Source organism: Mauremys mutica, chromosome 7, assembly GCF_020497125.1.
Source record: "Mauremys mutica isolate MM-2020 ecotype Southern chromosome 7, ASM2049712v1, whole genome shotgun sequence".
In the NCBI taxonomy this organism is placed as follows: Eukaryota; Metazoa; Chordata; order Testudines; family Geoemydidae; genus Mauremys; species Mauremys mutica.
Genome location: NC_059078.1, coordinates 29,348,438 through 29,370,994, shown reverse-complemented (window position 1 = coordinate 29,370,994; position 22,557 = coordinate 29,348,438). Strand labels below are relative to the sequence as shown.

General features: G+C 57.9%; 2 protein-coding genes and 1 non-coding gene across 4 annotated transcripts; 1 reads left to right on the top strand and 2 right to left on the bottom strand.

The window, feature by feature from the left end:
• Window positions 1–88: 88 nt before the first annotated feature.
• On the bottom strand, window positions 89–3,253 carry B4GAT1 (beta-1,4-glucuronyltransferase 1). Its single transcript, XM_045024965.1, has 2 exons — window positions 2,024–3,253; window positions 89–1,157 (listed from the first exon to the last, which is right to left on the bottom strand). Exons 1-2 carry the CDS (start codon window positions 3,104–3,106, stop codon window positions 966–968), a joined length of 1,275 nt encoding a protein of 424 aa, XP_044880900.1. The 5' UTR covers window positions 3,107–3,253; the 3' UTR covers window positions 89–965.
• Window positions 3,254–3,604: 351 nt separating this feature from the next.
• On the top strand, window positions 3,605–3,686 carry TRNAS-GCU. The gene has a single exon. It is a non-coding gene; the product is annotated as a tRNA-Ser (tRNA).
• Window positions 3,687–7,473: 3,787 nt separating this feature from the next.
• On the bottom strand, window positions 7,474–20,739 carry SLC29A2 (solute carrier family 29 member 2). 2 transcript variants are annotated; one of them, XM_045025815.1, is made up of 13 exons: window positions 20,498–20,739; window positions 16,149–16,257; window positions 14,931–15,012; window positions 14,432–14,604; window positions 13,071–13,210; window positions 12,459–12,593; window positions 12,142–12,239; window positions 11,683–11,767; window positions 11,116–11,336; window positions 10,543–10,648; window positions 10,274–10,359; window positions 9,823–10,022; window positions 7,474–9,453 (listed from the first exon to the last, which is right to left on the bottom strand). In XM_045025815.1, exons 1-13 carry the CDS (start codon window positions 20,565–20,567, stop codon window positions 9,342–9,344), a joined length of 1,617 nt encoding a protein of 538 aa, XP_044881750.1. In that variant the 5' UTR covers window positions 20,568–20,739; the 3' UTR covers window positions 7,474–9,341. The 2 variants fall into 2 exon arrangements, with proteins under 2 accessions (XP_044881750.1, XP_044881749.1); XM_045025814.1 differs by lacking the exon at window positions 20,498–20,739 and having other exon boundaries at window positions 16,149–16,491.
• Between the last annotated feature and the right edge of the window lie 1,818 nt (window positions 20,740–22,557).

Here is a 22,557-nt window from a genome sequence, read left to right as displayed (position 1 = left end):
CCACCCACCAGTGCCATATCAAGCCCTGTGCGGGATAGATAAGTTCCAGCCACTGCCCCCAGCACCACAGAAAGGACCCACAGCAGGACACAGCCATGAGGAGACCCCCTGGCCTCCACAGTGTTTATTGTTCTAACCCAAGGCTCGCACTCAGGGGGACTGAATGCCAGGCCATTTCCTACAGTGGGGTAAGAGCACTCTGCCAGTCCCATCCAAGCAGCATTGAGCATCTTCATAAATTAAGCCTCATGCCCCCTGCCCTCAGGAGGTAGGTTAGTGCGTTAATTCCCACTTTACAAAGGGGAAAAATTAGGTGCAGAAAGGGGAGGGGACTTGGTGGAGGGCAAATAGAATCAGTGACAAAACTGGGAACAGAACCCAGGAGTCCTGAATTTCAGCCCTCATTCTTTAACCATTAGACTCGCCGCTCCTCTCCTAGCAAGGGAAAGATCCCACAAGTCCTGACTCCCCACCCCCCTTCTCTAATCCCTATACTAGCTCCCACCCCATAACCACCTACAGAAAGGGAGAGGGGGCTGCTGAGTCCAGAACAGCCCCTTTCTCCCTGATCAAGGAAGGAAAGAATCATAAGGGAGCTGCGGAGGGAGGAAACAGCTGTCCTCTGCCCACACAGGCAGCAGGCCAGGGGGAGGTCCTCGGTTTTCTGTTCAATAGGAAACTGGGGGAGGAGAATGCTGAAGTATTTTGGGGGACGGGGATACAGGAATCCATGACTCCAGCAACAGGTTGGGGCAGGTGAAGGATCCAGTGTGATGTGGCTGGAAAGATTCCCCCCTAACTATAAACCTCTGTCCAATGTGGAGGTTAATGACTCAATGGAAAGGAGGGGGCATTCCAAGCCCAAATTGGGCAGGGCCCCCCCAAAACACTATGACACCAAAGCTACAGATGAAGGATCATGGGGAAGGCAGGTTTGAGGAGCTGTGCCGGAGATGGCAGGACCATCAGCACCGGCGCGGTGAACCAGGATACTTCAGCTTCAGCTCCTGCTTGAACTGGCGGAAGAGCACCTTGTTGCGCTGATTCTCGGCATCCTTCTGTGCATGGAACTCGCTCGGCACCTTGAAGCCCTTGTGCACCAGGAAAGCATTGTTCAGCACTGAGAAACTGTACCCGGCCACATGGAGCTCACATGCCTGTGAAAGGGGACAGGAGAGCTGTGAAGGAGAGACCAGGGTAACCCCCACCAGACTCCAAAGTGTCCCACACTCTGTTACATTCAGGGCTAAAAAGCAGCCACCTCTAGAAGTGGAGTGTGGGGGCTGTTTATACAGGAATCCCTCATCCAGCGCTGAGATGCAACCACCTCTGCGGTGCACGGGCTATGCAGCTGCCTCTCGGGTGGGGCACTAGAGCTGTTTTATATAGGGATCCCTCACTCAGTGGTCAGATGCAGTGTGGGATGTGGGGGCTATTTTTTACAGCTTCACCAAACACTACAGATCAGGACAGGAAGTGGAAATTCTCCACTGGATGGAAGCTGTAGGAAAAGGGACAAATGGTCATTAGTAAGCACAAGGGGCCAAGGCCCATTTTACATCTCATTGGACAGATGCCACATCAGGGTGTACAACACCCCCTGGTGCAGCCCTGGGTATTGGGAACAGCACTGACTGCAGGGTGAGAGCACCTCTTACTGAATCCCCCACCCTGCTCCCTGCAGCACAATGTCCCCTACATCGCGGTGCTGCCCCTCCCCACTAGCCACCAAGTACTCTTGAGCTAGGCCTGGATCAGGGCCAGAGCCCCCTTGCAGGGAAGGAAATATTCATTCCTCACACCCTGCCCATGTGTCTCATGGGTCCATGTTCGGGTGCCCTCTATGAGGCTCAGTGAGCATGGCCTGAGGTGCCCAGTGATCACCAGAGCACCTGGCTGAGACTTCCCAGACCTGTTTCACCCACAGATCACACATCCTGCTCCATCTCTTGGGGTGGCTGGGCATATATCTGCGGCTGGCTCCCATGGCACAAATGCCTCCCCATGCCGGTGAGGTAGGTACCTGGCTGATGCGGTTGAACCCATACTGCTTGAATCTTTCATCATACGGTGGCACAGAGTTGGCACTGATGTAGAAGGGTTCCCAGGGGTCCCTCCACTCCACGGTGTAGGCAATATTCAGGGAACTGCCCGGAGGCAGGTTCAGCCAGCGTGAGTAGTTGGTGGGGGCCTGGCAGCGTGGGCAGAGCTCCTCGTAGAACGGCCGGATCTCCCCCACCTGATACAGCTGCAGCAGCTCGGCCTTGGCACCTGGGAGGCGCCGGGTGTGCCGGATCTCAAAGGCGGGCACCACGAAGACACCTGGTGGCCCCTCAGCACCCAAGGTTGCAGCCAGTGCCAGGAAGGCCTCACGCAACCCCTCGCTGGGCAACATGTCCACGTCCAGCACGAGCGTGTAGTGCCCAGTGGCTGCCCCCTGGGCCACATTGCGCAGCAGGTTGTTGGGGTATGAAGCGTTGGCGCCCAGGGCGTAGTTATGCCGGCCCGCCCCAGCCCGTGCCAGCTTGGCGAAGACATCCCCACAGGCCTTGAGCCGGGCAAACTCCGCCCGGTCCTCCAGCTCGGGGAAGGCGGCCAGGTCCCCCGAGTGGCACACCAGGTGGGCACGCACCAGCTGCCGCACTGGCCCGCACAGCGCCCCCAAGGCGTAGAGCATCAGCGTGGCCAGGCGCACCTCGGCGGGGCCCGGCGCAAAAAGCGCCACGGAGACCGGGCCCTGCCAGCGCCCCACCAGCTCCTGCAGCTGGTGCAGGTTGCTCAGGCTGGTGTGGGTGGCGAGCACCAGGTCGGGCGCCCGCCCCGCCCGCTCTGGGGGCCCCAGCATGTCCGTGTAGATCCGGTACTGGCCGCTGGCATCCAGCCGCCCGCCGCTGGCCAGGGCGCGCTTCAGCTGCTCCTTCTGCTGCTCGCTGGGCCGGCCGGGCGCCTCGCCCCGGCGCCCCCCGAACAGCTCCGAGTAGCGGGAGCGCTGCTGGCGGCCGTGGAGCCCCGAGAGCAGGGACAGGTAGAGCAGCTGCAGCAGGGCCACCAGCGCCAGCGCCCACAGCAGCGCCTTGAAGAAGGAGCATCTGGCGGGGCCCTGCATGCCGGCCGCGGCCGGGGCTCCCCGCTCAGGCCCGGTGCGCTGCGCCCATGCTCGCCGGGGGGGACCGGCGCAGGCAGCGGGCGGCTGCAGCTCCCAGCCCTTCCATGCAGCCGGCCGGGGGCCGGGAACGGAGGCGCCCGTCGCTGCGGCAGCGCGCCACCTGCCCTAGGGAGGAGCCACTGCAGGCCGACTCGCCACCGCGCCCCGCCCGCCGGGGACAGAGGGGCGCAGGGCGGGTGTCGGGAGGTAATTTTCTGACCATTGCACGGGACGGGCTCACGCGCCCCTGGCTGCATCTGGAGCCCAGCTCGGATGGGGCAAAGGGGGGACAGGGAGGGGGTGTGTCCGGGCAAGGGGGTGTGTGCAAAAGGCAGCGCAGGGGAGGGGGAATCAACCCTCCCCGCACACAGACCCTCCCCATCCTGTGCACTCTTGCCCTCGCGCGCGCACACACACTCAGGGGTATGGCTGGGATGGCAGAATGAGCCTAACGTGAGAGACGAGGTGGCCGAGTGGTTAAGGCGATGGACTGCTAATCCATTGTGCTCTGCACGCGTGGGTTCGAATCCCACCCTCGTCGGTCCCTTTTTGGGAAGAAGAGGAGGGTTAGCAGTGCATTATTTTCTGGACTGGTTCTGGAAGAGAGCGGGGTGGGTGAACAGCGCCTACTGTTCAACTTGAGTCTCATAATTCCTCCATTCATGCAATAAAGTCTCCTCTCAGCTCCTGGGGTTAACGCTGGTGGGGAGGGGTGTGTGCAGTAAAATCCCCTGTCAGTATCAGGGGGCCCAACGGGTGGATTTGGGGTGGGCGAAATGACACACTGGAACCCTGATAACCCACAGTAGATTGAATGGGGGGGTCGTCTATTGAGTGGTGGTCTGGGAAGTGTATTAGACTCCCCAATACACTGCCTTAGGAATATGAAAGCGAGCTAGCTATTCGTGGGGGGCAGGTCGGGCAGCCAACAACCCCCACTTAGATGCAGGCAGAGGGCAGGGGATCTGTCACTCACTGGAGGGGCCGAATTGGACACCCCTGGATGGGATGGGTGTGCCTCCTGATCAGGGGGGGGAGGGTAGAAATCCCCACTCAGGACTCGTTTTCCAGAGGGGGCTGCATCACATGGATGAAAGGATCAGCCTGGGGGAAGGGAGCCCCCAAAAGCCAGAGGGGTCGGTTTTCGATAGGAAAGCTGGGATTTGGGGCTTTCGTTAATGTGGCACTGAATGACTAGTGTCCAAGCCCCTGAGCCACAGCCCACACATGTCAGCTGTGTGCTTCAGTCCCCTTGAAGTGGAGGCAATTTAAGCATAATTGGGCCTCAATGTGTCCTCCCCCTTGACAGATGTGGAAACTGAGGCAGATTGCTGGGGGGGGGGGGAACTCACCTAAACAATCAGTGGCTGAATAGGGACTGGAACCCAGTGAGTCCTAGCTCTCAGCCCCTCTGCTCTAACCACTAGCCCCCACTCTGCTCCAAGATCTGGGAACAGAAGTCAGGAATCTATTTTCCATGTCACAGTTTGTGGTTATGTTGCGTACCGCATGCTGGGGAGGGCACATCCCTCCCATGGACTCCCTCTGAAGCACCTGGCATTGGCCACTGTTGGCAGACAGGATACTGGACTAGATGGACCATTGGTCTGACCCAGTATGGCCGTTTTTATGTGATGCTTTGCTTCAGGCAGTGCCATCATAGAACTACACCATTCCCCATCACCACCACCACCAGTCCCCTCTCAATTCATCACAGATCCTGGAGAGGAGCCAGACCAGCAGCCCCAGCATGGGATATCCCCTCTTCCCTGCAGGAGCCCCATCTGAGGGAAGAAGGTGGGGGCTTGGGGTCTGTTGAGGGGTATGAGGCTGGTGTGGGAGTGGCATGAGCCCCAGTGCTGCAAGGAAGAGGGCTGAGACCCAACAGACTCACTCTCCCAACAGGGTGGGCTGGATGAAACTCAGATTGTCTGGGATGCTGATGCAGGAGGTTGAGTCCAGCAAACAGCAGAAGATTGGCAATGAATTGGGCTGAACAGAATAGGGGCCCTGGGTGGTATGAACTAAGAGGAGCCCAAGGGTACAGCTGGCATTGAGGTAGCCCCATCTGTGAATATTTGTTGCTTCATTCATAGATTCATAGAGTTTAAGGCCCAAAAGGGCCAGCGGATCATCTAGCCTGACCTGCTGTATGGCCCAGGCCAGAGATTGTCACTGGTACCCCTGCCCTGAGCCCAGTCACTTGGGTTTAACTACAACATCTTCCCCAAACGCAGTTAGGCTGGATTTGAAGACTCCAAGAGATGGAGAATCCACTACTTCCCTTGGCAATTTGTGCTGCTGGTTAATCACTTGTTCAGTTAAAAACTGGTGCCTTATTTCTCCTTGGAACACATCTGGCTTCAGCTGTCACCCCTTGGTTCTTGTTCTGCCTTTCTCCACTAGCTTAAAGAGCCGATCAGTATTAGGTGTCTTCTCCCCATGATCATACTGAGACACCTAGATCAAGCCACCTCTTGATCTTCTCTTTGAGAAGCTAAATGGATTGAGCTCCTTACATCTCTCACTACAGCATTTTTTCCATTCACTTGTGTTGCTCTTTTCTGCAACCTCTCCAATTTTTCAACAGCTTTTTTATAATGTGGCCCCCAGAGCGCCGTTAGACTCATAGACTTTAAAGGTCAGAAGGGACCATTGTGATCATCTAGTCTGACCTCCTGCACAGTGCAGGCCACAGAATCTCACCCACCCACTCCTGTAACAAACCCCTAACCTATGTCTGAGTTATTGAAGTCCTCAAATTGTGGTTTGAAGACCTCAAGCTGCAGAGAATCCTCCAGCAAGTGACCCGTGCCCCATGCTGCAGAAGAAGGCGAAAAATCTCCAGGGCCTCTACCAATCTGCCCTGGAGGAAAATTCCTTCCCGACCCCAAATATGGCAATCAGTTAAACCCTGAGCATGTGGGCAAGACTCACCAGCCAGCACCCAGGAAAGAATTCTCTGTAACAACTCAGATCCCACCCCATTTAACATCCCGGTTAGTACTTGGCCTTCCGTCCCCAGAAAGGTACTTACAGACTCTAATCCAGTCACCTCTCCTTTTTGGTAAGATGAATAGATGGAGCTTTTTAAGTGTGTCTCTCTAATGATTTTTCACACCCCTGGGTGACGTAGCTGGGTCCATCTAATTTTCTAGTGGAGACCAGCCCTTAGCGTAAACCAGGCCCAAGACACCAGCCCGGCATCTATACAAGTGATTCTCCAAACCATCTTCAAGCACTGGCAGAGCCTGTCAAGCATCCTGTCTCCAATTGTGGCTGATCTCTGATGCTGGGGATGTGTGTGTGTGTGTTAATTATGCATCGGGGGAAAAATTCTCTTCCCAACACCTGCAGGGGACCAGCTGAAGCCCAGAAGTATGAGATTTGATTAGTCAGTGTCAGGGCTGTGGGTCTATGGAGCCGTGTGGGTAGCTGGGCGGAGGACTTTGATTGGAGCTGACTAGAGCCAGAACTGCTCCTTGGGAGGAGGGATTACTCTAGGGGCAGGGCCGGCTTTAGGCCAATTCCCCCAAATCGGGCCCCACACCTAAAAGGGCCGCCAGGGGGGTGGGGGCAAGTGGCCGAGAATCCCTCCTCTGGCTAGAGGCTCCTTTTTAATTTTTACTCACCCGGCGGCACTCCAAGTCTTCGGCGGCACTTCAGCGGCGGGTCCTTCAGTGCCGCCCTTCACCCGGAGCGAGTGAAGGACCCGCTGCTGAAGACTAGGAGCGCCGCCCGGTGAGTACAAGCCCCACATGGTTTTTTTGTGTGTGTGTGTTTTTTTTTTTTTAAATCATCCCTGCAGGGGCCCCGTCGAAACTGTTCGAACTGGGCCCCGCACTTCCTAAAGCCAGCCCTCTCTGGGGCCTAGCTAACCCTTCCACTCGATGGCGGGCGTGTATAATGTAAATAACTCACATGGAACAGCCCTGGATCTGCATGGGCCGGACAGCTGCTCCTCCCCAGCGTAGGGAGTGGGGGCAGCAGTGGTGCTGGGAGAAGGGGGAGATTTTTACACATAATATAATGACACACCCCCCCCTCTGCTCCCTGCAGTAGCTTAGGCAAAACCAGCAGCTCAAATTCCATTTCACTTCCCAGCAAAGCTGCTGCACAGGATGGCACATATCCACACCCAGCCCCACGTCACTATGGGATGGGGGCTGTGCACCTACAGAATACTGCCCGCTTAGCCTTGGTTTCCCAGACACCCCACAATTGCTCTCAGCGGCAAATGGGGAGTTAACACAAAGAGGCCAAGATGAATCCTTGTAAAAAAACCTCACAGCACTTTTATTGAAAAAATAAAAATCAAACTTGTTAAAAAGAGCCAAAAGCAGGCAATGAAATACAATAAAACAGCCCCCCCCCCAGCCCCATGCACACAATAAAGCCAAACGGGAAAAACGCCACCATGTCCTTCTCTCTCCGACAGGGATTTCTATAGCACCTGCCACCATGATATCTGGGCGCTTCGCAACATGAACTGAATATGTCCTCATGCACTGGGGAGGCCAGGGCAGTGCTAATGTCTCCATTCTACAGATGGGGAAATTGAGGCACAGAGAGGCTAAGGGACGTGCTCAAGGTCACACAGGGAATCCGGGGCACAGCAGGGAACCAAAGCCAGGGCTGCTGAGTCGCCAGACCTGCCCACGAGCCGCCCTTGAGCTCTTCCAGTAGCACAAAGCCGCCTACTAGCGGCTGGGCCATGGCTGCTAGAGGAATCGCTCCTTTGGCTGGCGGATCTAACCACCATAAGGTCCTAAAGGTGGAGAGAAGAATCTGGGGGAGACACAAAGGGGCAGAGGTTCCAGTGAAGAAATGAACCCTTGACACACTAGAGAGTTAATAACAAAAGAGGTTTCTTTCCCTTCTTAGGGCACTGCCGGGAGGAGATGTGCCAGCCCTGGGGGTGCTAATGGAGACCTGGCTGGCAGGCTCAAGAACTGGGGTCAGCAGGGGTTGAGGAGGGAAGCCCCTTATCCAGTCCATGAGATTATTGTCCTTCAGCACCTTCCACTAAGGGACAGAATATGCGTCAGTTTCCCCTAAAGTGACCGGCTCTCAGCCCCTCCCCGAGCCACGAGTAGAACCCAGGAGTCCTGGTTCTCAGCCACACCTACTCTAACTACTATTATTTATCTAGCACCTAAGGCAGGGTTTTTCCCCCCTCAAACTGGGGGTCGTCGTGAGGTTATTACATGGGGGGGGGTCGCGAGCGCTCAGCCTCCACCCGCAAACCTCCAGCATTTATAATGGTGTTAAATACATAAAGTGTTTTTAATGTATAAGGGGGCAAGGGTCGCACTCAGAAGCTTGCTGTGTGAAAGGGAAGTTTAGGAACCACTAACCTAGTGCACAGTAGGCACTTCAGAGCACAGACAAGACCTTGCCCCAAAGCGTTTACAATCAAGTGGCCAGCACGCGCCTCCCAGAGCTGTGGACAGAACCCAGGTGTCCTTGCTCCCATCTCCTGTCCTACCCATTAGGCAATATTCCTTCTGAAGGGCAGTAGCCACCATCCAGGAGCTAGGACCCGTATGGGGGTCAGGAGAGAGGGGATATTTAACCCTTTAGAGCCCAGCCAGCAGTCTGGCTTGGATGTGCGTTTCTGCAGCAGAGGCAAAGCCCCAGCAACCCTTGGGGTCCTCCCCTTCCTCAACCCCAGGGCGAAGGGGCAGGAGTTGGAGACAGAACCCAGGAGTCCTGGGCTCTGTCTGACTCTCCAGGCAAAGTGGTATGCGGTGGTGTCCTTTGTGTAGCCCAAGGCGCCGCATGGGGCTCAGCCCCGCACCTGGGCTCAGGAGCCAGCCAAAATCAGCCCAGGAGCCCCACAAATAAATACATTAAAACCCCAGATACCTCTTTACATTAACCCTTTCCTCCTCCGCCACACCAGTCTATAGACATTCCCTTTGCTGGAATTCATATAGAACAGTGGTGGGGAGCAGAATGGGGCTGGGGGGGCAACCCCTGATGGCAACCCCTTGCAACAGGAGACTGGGGTGGGACACTAATCTTTACACCCACCAGGCTGAGATGATGCCTATGGAAAGAAAGGAGGAAGTCAGGAGGTACCAGCCCCCCCCTCCTATGCAAAGTCCCCCCATCCCTCCCATTCTAAGCCCCCCAGTTTGATGGTGCACTCAGACGAGCTGCTGGAAGATGAAGGGACGGATCTGAGGGGGGCTCACAGCAGGGCCTTGAGGAGGAAGGAGAGCCCAGCCCCACATGACAGCCCTAGTGCCAAGAAGAAGGTCATGATGGCTCCGGCCAGCTCACTCTCCTGTGGCAGCACCTGCCTATGGGGCGAGAGAGGAGAGTGGTGGGGAGGACACAGCTGAGAACCACACACACCACTCCCCAACATTCAGAGAAACCCAGCACTGAGATGCAGCCACTTCTCGGATGGGCTGTGAGAGCTGTTTACATCAGGCTCCCTCTCCTGGTGCTGAGATGCCACTGTGAGCGCACTGGGAGAGCGCCCCCTACAGACCTCCCCCTGCACTGCAGCACCCTGGGGCACTGGGAGAGCACCCTCTAGAGACCCCCCACCCTGCTCCCAGCAGTTCAGCAAAGCGCCCCTTAGCAGCACCGGGGGGGACTGGGGTCAGCACTGACTGCATTGGGAGAGCGCCCCCTACTGAGCCCCGACCCTGCCCACCACTCACTTGGGGGCGAGGCACATGGTGAGCGAGACAAAGTAGCCATTGGAGAGCGAGAAAGGCAGCATGAAGAGGATGAACCAGGCGTCATGGTGGAAGAGCACGGGCAGGCGGGTGCGGGGCTCGGCCTGGCACAGCATCAGCAGGGGCACAAACAGGAAGCGCAGGCCCACCAGCAGGGGCAGTAGCCATAGTCTCTTCTCTGGCTGGAGAGCAGCAGGGGGAGGGAATGGGGAGTGTCAGGGGTGGGAGGGAAACCCTGCAATCATGGGCTAATCCCCCACGCAGACCAGTGCAGGATTGGGCCCCCCATCTATTCCCCCCAACGTCACCCACTCCATAAAGCCCTCCCTTTGCCCCAGGGGTTCACCGCCCATGGAGGCTGCTGATTCCCCCCTCCCCCATCCCTGCCAATGAGTGCAGAGCTTGGCCAGGGGCTGGGTGTCCCCCCACTCACCCAGAGGCAGTATGAGGTGATGCTGCGGCCCAGCCAGTCCATCATGTTGAACAACAGGAAGCAGCAAACAGGGGTGAAGAACTCACCTACGGGGGAGGGGAAGAGTTGGGGGAACAGGACATGAGGCTTTCACCTCTAGGGGGCGCCTGCTCCAACCCAGCTCGGGGCTCAGCAACTACAGCACCACCCAGAGCCAGAGATTCACGCCAGGAGTCCCGGCTCCCAGCCCCCCCATGTTCTAACCACGAGACCCCACTCCCTATACTCACTCCACTGCTTGCTCTCCGAGGTGCTGGTGACGGTGGCAGTGATGGCAGGGAACACGGATAGGGTGACAGTGAAAACCATGACAATGCAGAGTGCCAGCAGCCAGATCTGTGGGGGGGTGGGAAGACAGTCAGAGCCAGCTGGCCCGCACCCCCAACAGCTCCAGAACCCCTCACTGAGACACAGCTGCCTCCAGGGGGTAAGGCAGGGGCTGTACCCAGGGACCCCTCACCTGGCGCTGAGATGCAGCCACCTCTGGGGTGGGGGTTGGGGGCTGTACCCAGGGACCCCTCACCTGGCGCTGAGATGCAGCCACCTCTGGGGTGGGGGTTGGGGGCTGTTTACCAGGGATCCCTCGCCTGGCGCCGAGATGCAGCCACCTCTGGGGTGGGGGTTGGGGGCTGTTTACCAGGGATCCCTCGCCTGGCGCTGAGATGCAGCCACCTCTGTGGTGGGGGTGTGGGGGTTGTTTACCAGGGATCCCTCGCCTGGCGCTGAGATGCAGCCACCTCTGGAGTGGGGCACTGGGGCTGTTTATAGCGTACCGCAGGGACTCTTCCCCCCACCCCCTTTACCTTTCGGAGCACACTGAACACTGAAGGTCTCTCTGGTCCCGGCCCCCCGTTTTGGGCACTGGTGGCTGTCCCATTGTGCAGGGCGAAGGCTCCCTTCCCGGGGCTCTCCACACTGATCTCCTCCAATGTCCTGAGTGTCCCGTTGGCCATTCCCAGCATTGGCTTCTCCGGGCCCTGTGGCTCCTCCCCAGGCCTCTCCGACTGTTCCCCACTCTGTTCCTCTGGGGACACAGGGAAGGGAGGCAGTGATCAGAGATCCCAGAGGTCTTCAGCCAGCCTGGGCATAGCCAGTGGTTTGGAGGCCACCCATGGCAGTGTGAGGGCGCATGGGTGTACCAGGGGGTGTGACACCTCACACGGTGTGCAACAGGGTCTGCATGCACGGTGTCAGCCTAGCACATGGACACATGAGGAGCCAGGGCAAGATGGGTGAGCACAGCACATGGGCGTGAGTGGCCTCACCTGCCCACTCCCACCCTGCCCACCAATGAGCCCTCTCCTATGCTGGGGGCAGCAAGGTGTCCCCCTGCAGAAAAGGGCCCCACAACTCCCTAGGACCTTGTGTACCGGGGCCCAGCAGCCCAGCCTTGGTCTCCAGCTCATTGCATGGGTCACGCTGCCAACTCCGCTCCAGGTAGTGATGGAAGAAGGCCTGCAGGGGGCGACAGGACAGGAGGGGGTCTGTGGAAGGGGCACACATCTGACCCAGGGCATCACACCCATGTCCCTTCAATCCCCCCATTGCTAATACACAACCCCCCTGGCTGCTACACACTGACCCCCCCCAAACAGCCCTATCACCCAGCCCCCACCCCAGCCCTAATCTCCCCCACATGGGTCCAGTCAACCCGCTAGCTGGGGACACTCCTGGGACACTGTTTTATAGGCCCCCAAACCTCTGGGGCTGCCAAAGACCCCCGCCCCCCACACACACACTGCTTGCATCCCCAGTCGGCTTGGAGCCAGCGCCCCCCAGAGGGGAAATCCCTATGCCCCATTCCCCACCCTGGCGGTGCAGCATCTCACCATACGGGGCAGCACCAGATAGCAGACAATGGAGATCAGGGTCCCGACACAGGGGGTGATGAAGTAGCTCAGGGCAGACGTCTGCGCATCCGCACCACCTGAAACAGCCAGCACAGCACATGGAGCAACAGCGCGCGGATAGCACGACTGGGCGCCGACCCCAATGTCCCAGTGCAGCACTAGGGGGTGCTGTGCTGCAGGGAGGAGGGGACTCAGTAGGGGGCGCTCTCCCCTCACAGTCAGTGCTAGGGGTGGGGCTCAGTGGGGGGAGCAGGAGAGGGGCTGTGGGTGGCGAGGCGGGTCCCCGTCATACTCACTAGCCATGGAGAGCAGCATGGCACTGGCGGCAAAGGTCCCGGCCATGCCCTGGCCGCTCAGGAAGAGAGTGCTGTAGCCCTGGGGCAGGGTGCCCAGCTGCCCGAACAGGCTGCCTTGCAGGACGGCGCAGAATGCTGGGTAGAGACACAGGGGGTCAGAACTGCCCCCCCCCAGGGCCCCCCAGTGCCATGGGAGGAGGAGGGGATGCTGAGCCCAGCACAGCGGCCTGGCCAGGGAAATCAGAGCAGCTGCCATGGGGGCGTCAGGCCCAGCAGCCCCATCCCCGCCAGTCCCCTGGGAGTTATCCCATAGCTTCCCTCCCCCCCCCCAAAAATACACCATGCTCTCACTGCCCCCTCCTCCACACCGTCATCAGTCGCGCCTCCCACGTGGGTGCACGACCCCATCTCGGACACTCCAGCCCCCTTCTGGCTCTGATCCCCCTGCATTCAGTGGACTGAGAGTCACTGTGTTTGCCCCCATGGGGGCACAATGGAAGGGGAATCTTTGCAGGCCCACTCCCCACCCTCCCAAGCCAGCCAGCGAGCCCCTCGGCCTTGGGGCCCCCGAGAGGGGAAAGCCCCAGTGTCCCATGACCTGGCCCCACTCACAGTTAATGAACCACACTGAGCTTATGGTGATGGAGAAGAAGCTGTGGGGGGGCATTTCCACCCTGACCAGCACGGCCGTGAGGATGAAGAGGAGGAGGATGCCACTCATGCTGCCGAGGACCCGCACCTTGTCCGGGATGCTGCAGGGGGAGGGGGAGCAGGTCAGAGCCCGAGGGTCTCACCCATCACTCCGGGGCTGACTCAGTGTTGGGCCGCTGGTGCCTTATCACTGGTGCAGGGGGGTCAGCTCAATGGGACCACAGGGGTGTGCGGGGGGTGGGGGGGGGAGAGGGACCCTCTGGCTTCTCTGCTAGACTCTGCGGTGGGGGTGGGGCACTGGCGCTGTTTATAAAGGGACCTCACCCACCCCGGTGCTTAGGTTGTCAGGATTAGAAGTCCCTGGAATTGCAGGGGGCTGCAGGTCAGAGCTGGGGATGAGTGGAGGAGTCCCAGGCTGGGATTACAGGTGGCGTGGCTGTGGGTCAGGACTGAGAGGCCCCAGCAGAGCTGGGAGCCCTGGGCTGGGATTGCAGGGGGCTGGGGTCAGGACTGAGAGGCACTGGCAGAGCTGGAGGGTTGGTGGGGGAGCCCTGGGCTGGGATTGCAGGGGGCTGGGGTCAGGACTGAGAGGCACTGGCAGAGCTGGAGGGTTGGTGGGGGGGCCCTGGGCTGGGATCGCAGGGCTGGGGTCAGGACTGAGAGGCACTGGCAGAGCTGGAGGGTTGGTGGGGGGGCCCTGGGCTGGGATCGCAGGGCTGGGGTCAGGACTGAGAGGCACTGGCAGAGCTGGAGGGTTGGTGGGGGGGCCCTGGGCTGGGATCGCAGGGCTGGGGTCAGGACTGAGAGGCACTGGCAGAGCTGGAGGGTTGGTGGGGGGGCCCTGGGCTGGGATTGCAGGGGGCTGGGGTCAGGACTGAGAGGCACTGGCAGAGCTGGAGGGTTGGTGGGGGAGCCCTGGGCTGGGATTGCAGGGGGCTGGGGTCAGGACTGAGAGGCACTGGCAGAGCTGGAGGGTTGGTGGGGGGGCCCTGGGCTGGGATTGCAGGGGGCTGGGGTCAGGACTGAGAGGCACTGGCAGAGCTGGAGGGTTGGTGGGGGAGCCCTGGGCTGGGATCGCAGGGCTGAGGTCAGGACTGAAAGGCACTGGCAGAGCTGGAGGGTTGGTGGGGGGGCCCTGGGGTGGGATTGCAGGGGGCTGGGGTCAGGACTGAGAGGCACTGGCAGAGTTGGGGGGCGGGGCGGGCTGGGATCGCAGGGCTGGAGTCAGGACCGGGAGGCCCCGGCAGAGGTGGGAGCCCTGGGCTGGGATGGCAGGGCTGAGGTCAGGACTGAGAGGCACTGGCAGGACCGAGGTTTCTCACCATTGGTAGAGGAAGGAGTTGAGCAGGGTGAAGAGCAGCAGCGGGAGCTGTGAGAGCAGCGTCAGCCAGTTGTTGAAGTTGAAATCGTGGGCTGGGTCCTGCTGTGTCCCAGAGCTGTTCCCACCCAGGCCCACGGTCGAGCTGGTCCCCACAATGAGCCGGGCCTGGAAATACTGTGCGGGAGAGATGAGGTGAGATGGGGCTGGAGCCCTGCTGCCCATACACCCCCAGGGGCACCTCCCCGACTGAGCCACCCTCCCCTGGGCCCCAGCAAGACCCCCACATGCAGGGCTGCACCCCTGTCCTGGGTGCTGCTGCAGAACTATGAACCCCGTGGCCCCCCCAGTGCTCCCCCTCCCTTAGCCCAGCACCCCACTTCCCCTCCTCCTGCCCTCAGCACCGTAGCTGCCCCTTGCCTACCCCAGCCCCCTAAGCCCTTCCCCAGCACTCCACCTTCCCTTGCCTGCCCCCAGAGCCCCGTGGCACTCAGGGTCGGTACCGGGATGGCCGTGATGAAGAAGTTCCAGGGCAGGAGGGTGCCCAGACCCAAGATGAAGAAGATGATTCCCACAGCATGAAACCTGGGGGAGAGACACCATCATGATGGGAACAAGGCCTTCCTGCTCTAGGGGGCACTGGCTCTGATCTCACCCCAGGTTGGGGGGCGGGGGACTGGCATCTAGGGCATTTCCCTTCTGTGGGCACAGAGGGGCTCAGTCTTGGGGCACATTCAGCCCCCAGTCAGCCAGCTGGGGCTCCCTCCCTAGGGACTGGGCTGAGGCCCAGCAAACTTGCCTCAGATGGGGCCCCGATTGGGAATGGTTTCCATTTAGGACCCAGCTATGTGGGGTGCAAGGACTAGAATCCTCATATACCTACCCCCCTCTAATACAGGTTACTTGCCAGCCACCTGACTGGCATGGAGCCAGCCCCTCCCCCATTCTCTGGCACCCTCCCCTGCCCCTCACACCTGGACAGGTACATCTCTTTCCCAACTTGGAGAGCTGCAATTCTCCACCCACTCCTCCCCCAAGCTGCACCCAGAGTGGGATGGGGTGGGGATCGCACACTGCCTCATGTCAGAGCTGGGGATAGAACCCAGAGTCCCCTGGCTGGCTGCCAGCCCCCTCCCCCCCCCGACCCCTCTGCTCTAACCCACCAGACCCCACTCCCCTCCCAGAGCTGGGGATAGAACCCAGAGTCCTGGCTCCCAGCCCCGTCTGCTCGAACCATTAATCCCACTCCCTTTGCTCTGCAGTCATTTCTCATTAGCTCCAGGGAGCACTGACTGCATAGCTAATGGGGGTCCCCACCCTGGGGGCCTGCAGGGATGGGTCAGGGTGGTGGTGTTAGGCTCCCATGGGGTGGGGGAAAGGTATGGTCCGGGTATCAACCCCTCTTCCTGCCCCACTCAAGAAGTGTGAGTGCCTTGGTTTGACCAAGGGATTACCGAGTGGGCAGGGTGCATAGCAGAACCTCCCCCTCCCCCCATCTCCCAGTCTGTTCCTTTACTCCCAGGGTGTCCATGGGGCAGCCCCTTTCCCTCCCCAGCCCACACATGAACCTGGCACAGAACCCAGGTGTCCTGACTCCCAGCCTCCCCCACTTGAGCCCCACAGGACACAGCCCCTAGGGGATGGTGGTCCCAGAGCAGAGTCCCACCCCCACATAGAGGGTGCCCAGGGTCTGTTGTTGGCAAAGGGGGGCTGCCACTCACTGGTCCTTGGGTATGTCCTGTCGAGCCATCTGGGTGCTGCGGGGGATGTCTCCGGGCCTTGTGGGGAGTGAGGGGGCAGTGGACAGCCCTGGCTGGTTCCCTGAAGCACCTAGAACAAAACACTCTTTTAACAGGGAGGAAGCAGCCCTCAACCCAGGAAGGAGCCCTGGGGCATGGAAAAACACAACCCACGGAACAGGGATGGGCTTAAGGAGAAACCTGCTCATACAGGGGCCTCGCAGGGAGGCTCCCAGCTCCGCTAGGGAAGGCAGGTGAAGACAGAGGCCAGGTAACCCCAGGAACAGAAAAAACAGCCCTTGGGTCCCCACATTCCCTCCCAAAGCCAGGATAGACCCCAGGAGTATGGGCTCCCATCCCAGCCCTGTCCCCTCCCAGGGCTGGGCCAGAACCCAGGCCCCTGTCCCTAACTCACTAGACCTCACTCCGCTCCTCAAGCCGGGAATAACACCCAGGAGTTCTGGCTCCTGAGTGCCCCCTACTGAGCAACCTGCAGCACAGCATCCCCCAGCTCCACACTGGCATCGAGATCAGCACAGACTGTGCTGGGAGAACACCCCCTATCATCCCCCATGCACTCCCTGTGGTACAGCACCCCCAGCACTGACACCTAGGGGAGAATACCCCCTACTGAGACCCTGCCCTGCTCTCTGCAGTACAGTGTCCCCTAGTACCAAACAGGGGCATTGGGCCAGCAGTGACTGAGGGGAGAGAGGCCAATGCAGCACCCCAGCACCAGGCCTGCTTGTGAGATACTCCACTGCTCAGTGGGGCGAGTATACTGTGAGTCAGTGGCAAGTGGAGAGTGACTGAGTGCCTCCCGGCACTGGCAGCGGACCCGGCCCAGGCTTTATTCTATACAGAGCTCCCATTACCTACCGGGAATCGGCAGAGCACTCCGCTGGCAAACAGCCACAAGCCCCTTCCCTATCCTGAGGGCCCTGCCTTTGCTTGAGGCATCTCAAGCACAAAAGAAATGTCCCAGCCTTGCCCCGGGTAGTGTCTGTGGTGGTAGTGGTGGGGATGAGGCTACAAGCAGCTTCCGTGGCTGTCAGCGGGTTCGGGGTGCCCTGGGTTTCCCTCTGACCAGCTAAAACAAAATATCACTCCAGCTTGCACCATCTAAACTGAGGGCTTTAACAGGAGACTCGTCTGCACTTTGATACCAAAATCTCTTCGGGACTGCTCAGCCAATGGTCAAATTAGAGACATCAGACCGAATTGGAGAATTCCATAGGGAGGGTTGGGTGCCTGACACTTCCCATTATAGGACGTTATTGTTACGTGCTTAAAACTTTGCTAGACTTTAACCAGACAGGCTGAAATTTCACACGTGGGGCATCAGGCCACATTTTTTTGGAAAATTTCAGGCAAAACAGTTCCGCCATCTCCAAGAACGAGGGAACAATGCACAGTTTTGCCCATGTTAATTATATATAGATTTTCTGGAGACCTTTACTTTGGCTCTAGCACCCCCACGCTTTGCAGCAGGGACTCTGGCAGCGTGGGCTGTGTGCCAGGGCTGTGCCTTTTACAATCCCCATGAAAATCCATCCACCCAAATTTGAAAATCTTGCAGTTCACATGTGCTCAGTAGAGACTCCTTAGAGCTTAACTAACATTTCTAAGAATCCATCCTCACTGGGCATGCTCCATCCTCACAGAGGGCTTGAGTATTCTCCCTCCAGCTCAGGTCTCTGGGGCAAAACCAGACCTTTTCCTAGAAGGGCTGCCCTGAGCCAAGCATGGACCTGAGAGCCTCTCTCTCTTGTGCTGTCAACGGGCAGAACAGAGGAGTAAATCACCCAGTTCAAACACAGAGGGGACAAGATCCAGATCAGGGGGAGGGAAAGGAGTAGACTGTGACAAGGAGCTGGAGATTGGGATCAGAGGTCTGCGGAGTGGAGATTGGGACTGACTAGGTGAGGCGAATGGGAGTGGGACAGGTTGGAGGGAAGGGGACAGAAAGGGCCAAGCTTGGGGAAAAGGGGTAAGAGCCTAGACCACACTCCTCACTAGAGCTTGGAATAGAACCTGCGAGTCCGGGGTCTGCTGACAGCTGTAAAACACACTAGCAAAGTATCCCACCCCCCTGGGCCACATAGAAGAGAACAGCTATCGATTACTCAATGAGCTCAAGTGGCAGAGACACCCTGCTGATGACCCATGTGGGTGTCAATAGGATGCCACATGATAAAATTTACATTTTTTAAAAAAACCTAGCAAATTGCATACAACAAAACTCTGTGAAAAGAACATTAGCAGGGCTGGAAAGTCAAGCACTCAGAAGTTAGGAAGTGCCAGAATTAAGGTTACCTGTGCAGCCTCAATTCAGCCCCTTGGTGTGTATTGCATCTGATAGAGTCTTTAACCACAGTCTGTTTTTCCACTCAAGCCCCTGCCTCATAGAGCGCACAGGCCGGTCCTGCTCTGGGGATGAATTAGAGGTATGCAGTGAAGGAGGCTGTTGTTTGTGGGACCCTGTCTCCTTTGTTATAGTGGTTGGCAGGTGAGCCGTGCAGGAGGCAGGGGGCTGCAAGCAGAGGAAGGTAGGGCTCATGATTCAAGTAGGTGAATGCTGCTGTGGAGCATTGGAGTCTACCCCTGCCTCTGCCACCGAGTTCCTGTGTGCCGCTGGGCAAGTCACTTCATCCAGACGTTAGTGGTCACTAATGGTGTGTTCCTCGTTCTCTGGGTGTCTGGCTTGAGAGCCTGGGGTCTGTTCTGTAGAGCACTCACCACTGCAATTGAAATCAGTGGGAGCTGGGCTTTGAACATATGTTGTGCTATGTAATGCTAATGGCACTGAAGAAACAGATTGTAGCTGACTCAGACTGGGTACCCAAAACTAGTGGATATACTTGACCTTAAGCTCTCAGTGCCTCACCTGTTACATGGGGGTAATACCCACCTCTCGCTTATAGAAGTGTTGAGAAAATAAATTCATTGATATTTGCAAAGCTCTCAGGTACTCTAGTGCTGAGCACTCTAGAAAGGCCCAGGAGGAAATCAGTAATTCTGTATTCAGGGCAGGGGCTCGGTGGTGTACCCAGGAAGAAGGCCTGGGCACCCACTGAACAATGAGGAGGAAACAAAATATTGAAGAGCTGCTTGTTCGAACCGCCAGAGCTCACCTGAGCACTGAATGAAGCAGGGTCCTATGGGAAAATAAATAGCATGCGGTCATGGAATTAAACCCTGTAACATGATGCAGCCACACAAGAGGGCTGGATGCTTTCACTCATAGGGTTTGTATTGCTTTGATGCTGCGGGTCTTGTTAAAGTGATGTGCCTCTTGTGTGGACGCAGCTGTCCTGGTACAGAAGTGCATCTAGCACCCACATGATGCCCTGTTTTTGAACAAGGACATTGATTGAAATTAAATTTAAGTAGCATTTTCTGCAGTTTCTCTCCAGGAAGAAGAAAAATACCAGAACTTCACCCCCCTCACATTCTCCCAAGTCATGCCCCTATACAAGGGGTAGGCAACCTATGGCACTCGAGCTGATTTTCAGTGGCACTCACACTGCCCGGGTCCTGGCCACCAGTCTGGGGGACTCTGCATTTTAATTTAATTTTAAATGAAGCTTCTTAAAACTTTTTAAAAACCTTATTTACTTTACATACAACAATAGTTTAGTTATATATTATAGACTTATAGAAAGAGACCTTCTAAAACATTAAAATGTATGACTGGCACGCGAAACCTTAAATTAGAGTGAATAAATGAAGACTCTGCACAGCACTTCTGAAAGGTTGCTGACCCCTGCCCTATACCATCATGGACACACTCTGTAGCCACACACCAACACTCCCATCTTCACGTACATGCTACGACACCCCTCATTGCCCCCCCAAACCTCTCCACAGGAGGGGACCCGAACCTCCACCACAATCCAGCCATCCCCCACTGCAGAGACCCCCGAACGTGACCCTCCAACTGCAGACCCCCCCCTACGCCCAGTCCAGTGACCCCCAGCACAGCCATTACCCTGTCTCCGGCTCAAATGCTTCTGCACCCCCTCAAGGGCAAAGGGGGGATCCTGCCCCCTTACAAAGCCCCCAAGGTCACGCGGGGAATGTGTCCTCCGGCTGCCCCCAGGGCTGCCCAGTGCAACCACACGTGGAAACGGAATCGCTACATTGCAGGAGGCAGCCACATTGTAGCGAGCGGGGAGGGGGTCGGCACCGGTTTGTTCCCTTCGCACCAGCCCCGCCAGCGGCCCCCGAGGCCGGCCGGCCGGCCGGGGAGTGGGACGCCCCGGGGGTGGGAGAGGGAAGCGATCAGCGGGCTGAGGCTCCAGGGCCCGGCAAGGCCGATGCGGTTTCACCTGCTAGCGCGGCCCGGTCTCCATGCGGCGGCGGCGGCGGGTCTGCGCCGGGAACAGCCCAGCAGCTCATCCATCCGCCGGGGCCGCCTCGCCCCGCCCCCGGGGCCCCCCAGAGAAGGGGCCGGACCCCCGCGGCCCTACCCGCCCGCCCGCCGGGGGCGCCACTGACACCCCCACGGGACACGCAGCAGCGGCGGGAGGCGCGGCAGGTTCAGCCTGGGCTAGTCCCGCTCCCGCGCGGATCGCCCGGCCCCACCAAGGCGCGTCCCAAAGGGTCACGCTGCGCACGAAAGCGCCTCCCCCCGGCGGTAAATCTGACCCAGCCCGCAGTGATTTCCCTACCCCCCCCCCCTGAATTTTCCCAACACCCCCCCCCCCAGTTTTGTGAGCTAGTTACATACCAATGTAGTGACTGTTTGGAAATCTGAATTTAAACTGAAACATTAATACACACTTTAAAAACTTATACAGTGTATGATAAAAGATGTGTATCTGAAAAAGTATAATAGATTTGAAAAGTATGAACCTCTAGACTAGCTTCCTTAGGCCTGGTCTACACTAGGACTTTAATTCGAATTTAGCAGCGTTAATTCGAACTAACCGCTCAACCGTCCACACCAGGAAGCCATTTAATTCGAACTAGAGGGCTCTTTAGTTCGAATTTGGTACTCCACCCCGGCAGGTGGAGTAACGCTAAATTCGACATGGCTAGTTCGAATTAGGCTAGGTGTGGATGGAAATCGAACTTAGTAGCTCCGGGAGCTATCCCACACTGCACCACTCTGTTGACGCTCTGGACAGCAGCCCGAGCTTGGATTCTCTGCCCAGCCACACAGGAAATGACCCGCGAAAATTTGAATTCATTTTCCTGTCTGGGCGGTTTGAATCTGACGTTCTGGTTGCACATCGGGGCGAGCTCCGCAGCACCGGCAGCAATGCAGAGCTCTCCAGCAGAGGAGTTCATGTAATCTCTGAATAGAAAGAGGGACCCGGCATAGACTGACCGGGAACTCTTCGATCTGATCGGTGTGTGGGGCGAGGAGTCTGTGCTTTCGGAGCTGCGCTCCAACGAACGGAATGCAAAGACCTACGAGAAGGTCTCCAAAGCCATGATACAGACAGAGGATATAGCCGTCATGCAACGCAGCGCCGCGTGAAAATCAAGGACCCCAGACAAGGCTACCAAAAAATCAAAGCGGCCAACGGACGCTACGGAGCCTGCCACCACTGCCCCACCAGTGACCATGGACTCTGATGATGGGACAGTGTCGACGGACAGTTCCTCGACGATGTTCACGGACGGGGAAGATGAGGAAGGGTTTGTGGAGGACGAGGCAGGCGATAGCGCTTACAACGCTGGTTTCCCCGACAGCCAGGATCTCTTCATCACCGTCACGGAGATCCCCCAACAACCCTCCCCGGCCAAGAACCCGGATCCTGAATCAGGGGTAGGAGCAGTCGGTAAGTGCTTTAACCATGTTAACTTTTATTCTTAATATAACAGGAATCTGAAGTGTGTGAAAAGGAGGTCTCTGTATATATGGTGATAGAACAGAAATCCTCCTGGGAGAACGCCACGAAGCTCTCCTGCCGTTAATCGATAAGCATCAGCAGGAGGTTCCTGGGGAGAGCTGCCTTATTGGGTGCTCCGTGATAGCACACTTTTCCGCGCGAGGCTTTCATGCGGTATTCAGGGAGCACTGCCTCCCAGAGCGCGGCTGCATAGGTCCGTGGTTCGTGCTAGATTTCACGCAGCATGCGCTCTCTATCTCCTTCAGTGCCCGTCCTCACGGTGATCTCGCTCGGAGACTCCTGCATCTAAGTAGGGGAAGAAATGTTACGTTACGCCTGGTCCAAAGTATTTTTAATAAATAAACGGACAGACGGCATAGCACAGACTCAGCACGCAGCTGCGTGACGAGCGTAACGGAAAGCCAAAGAATCAAATGGACGCTCATGGAGGGAGGGGGGAACGAGGACGCAAGGTATCCCACAGTTCCTGCTGTCTCCGAAAAGCATTTGCATTCTTGGCTGATCTCCAAATGCTTCTAGGGTCAAAC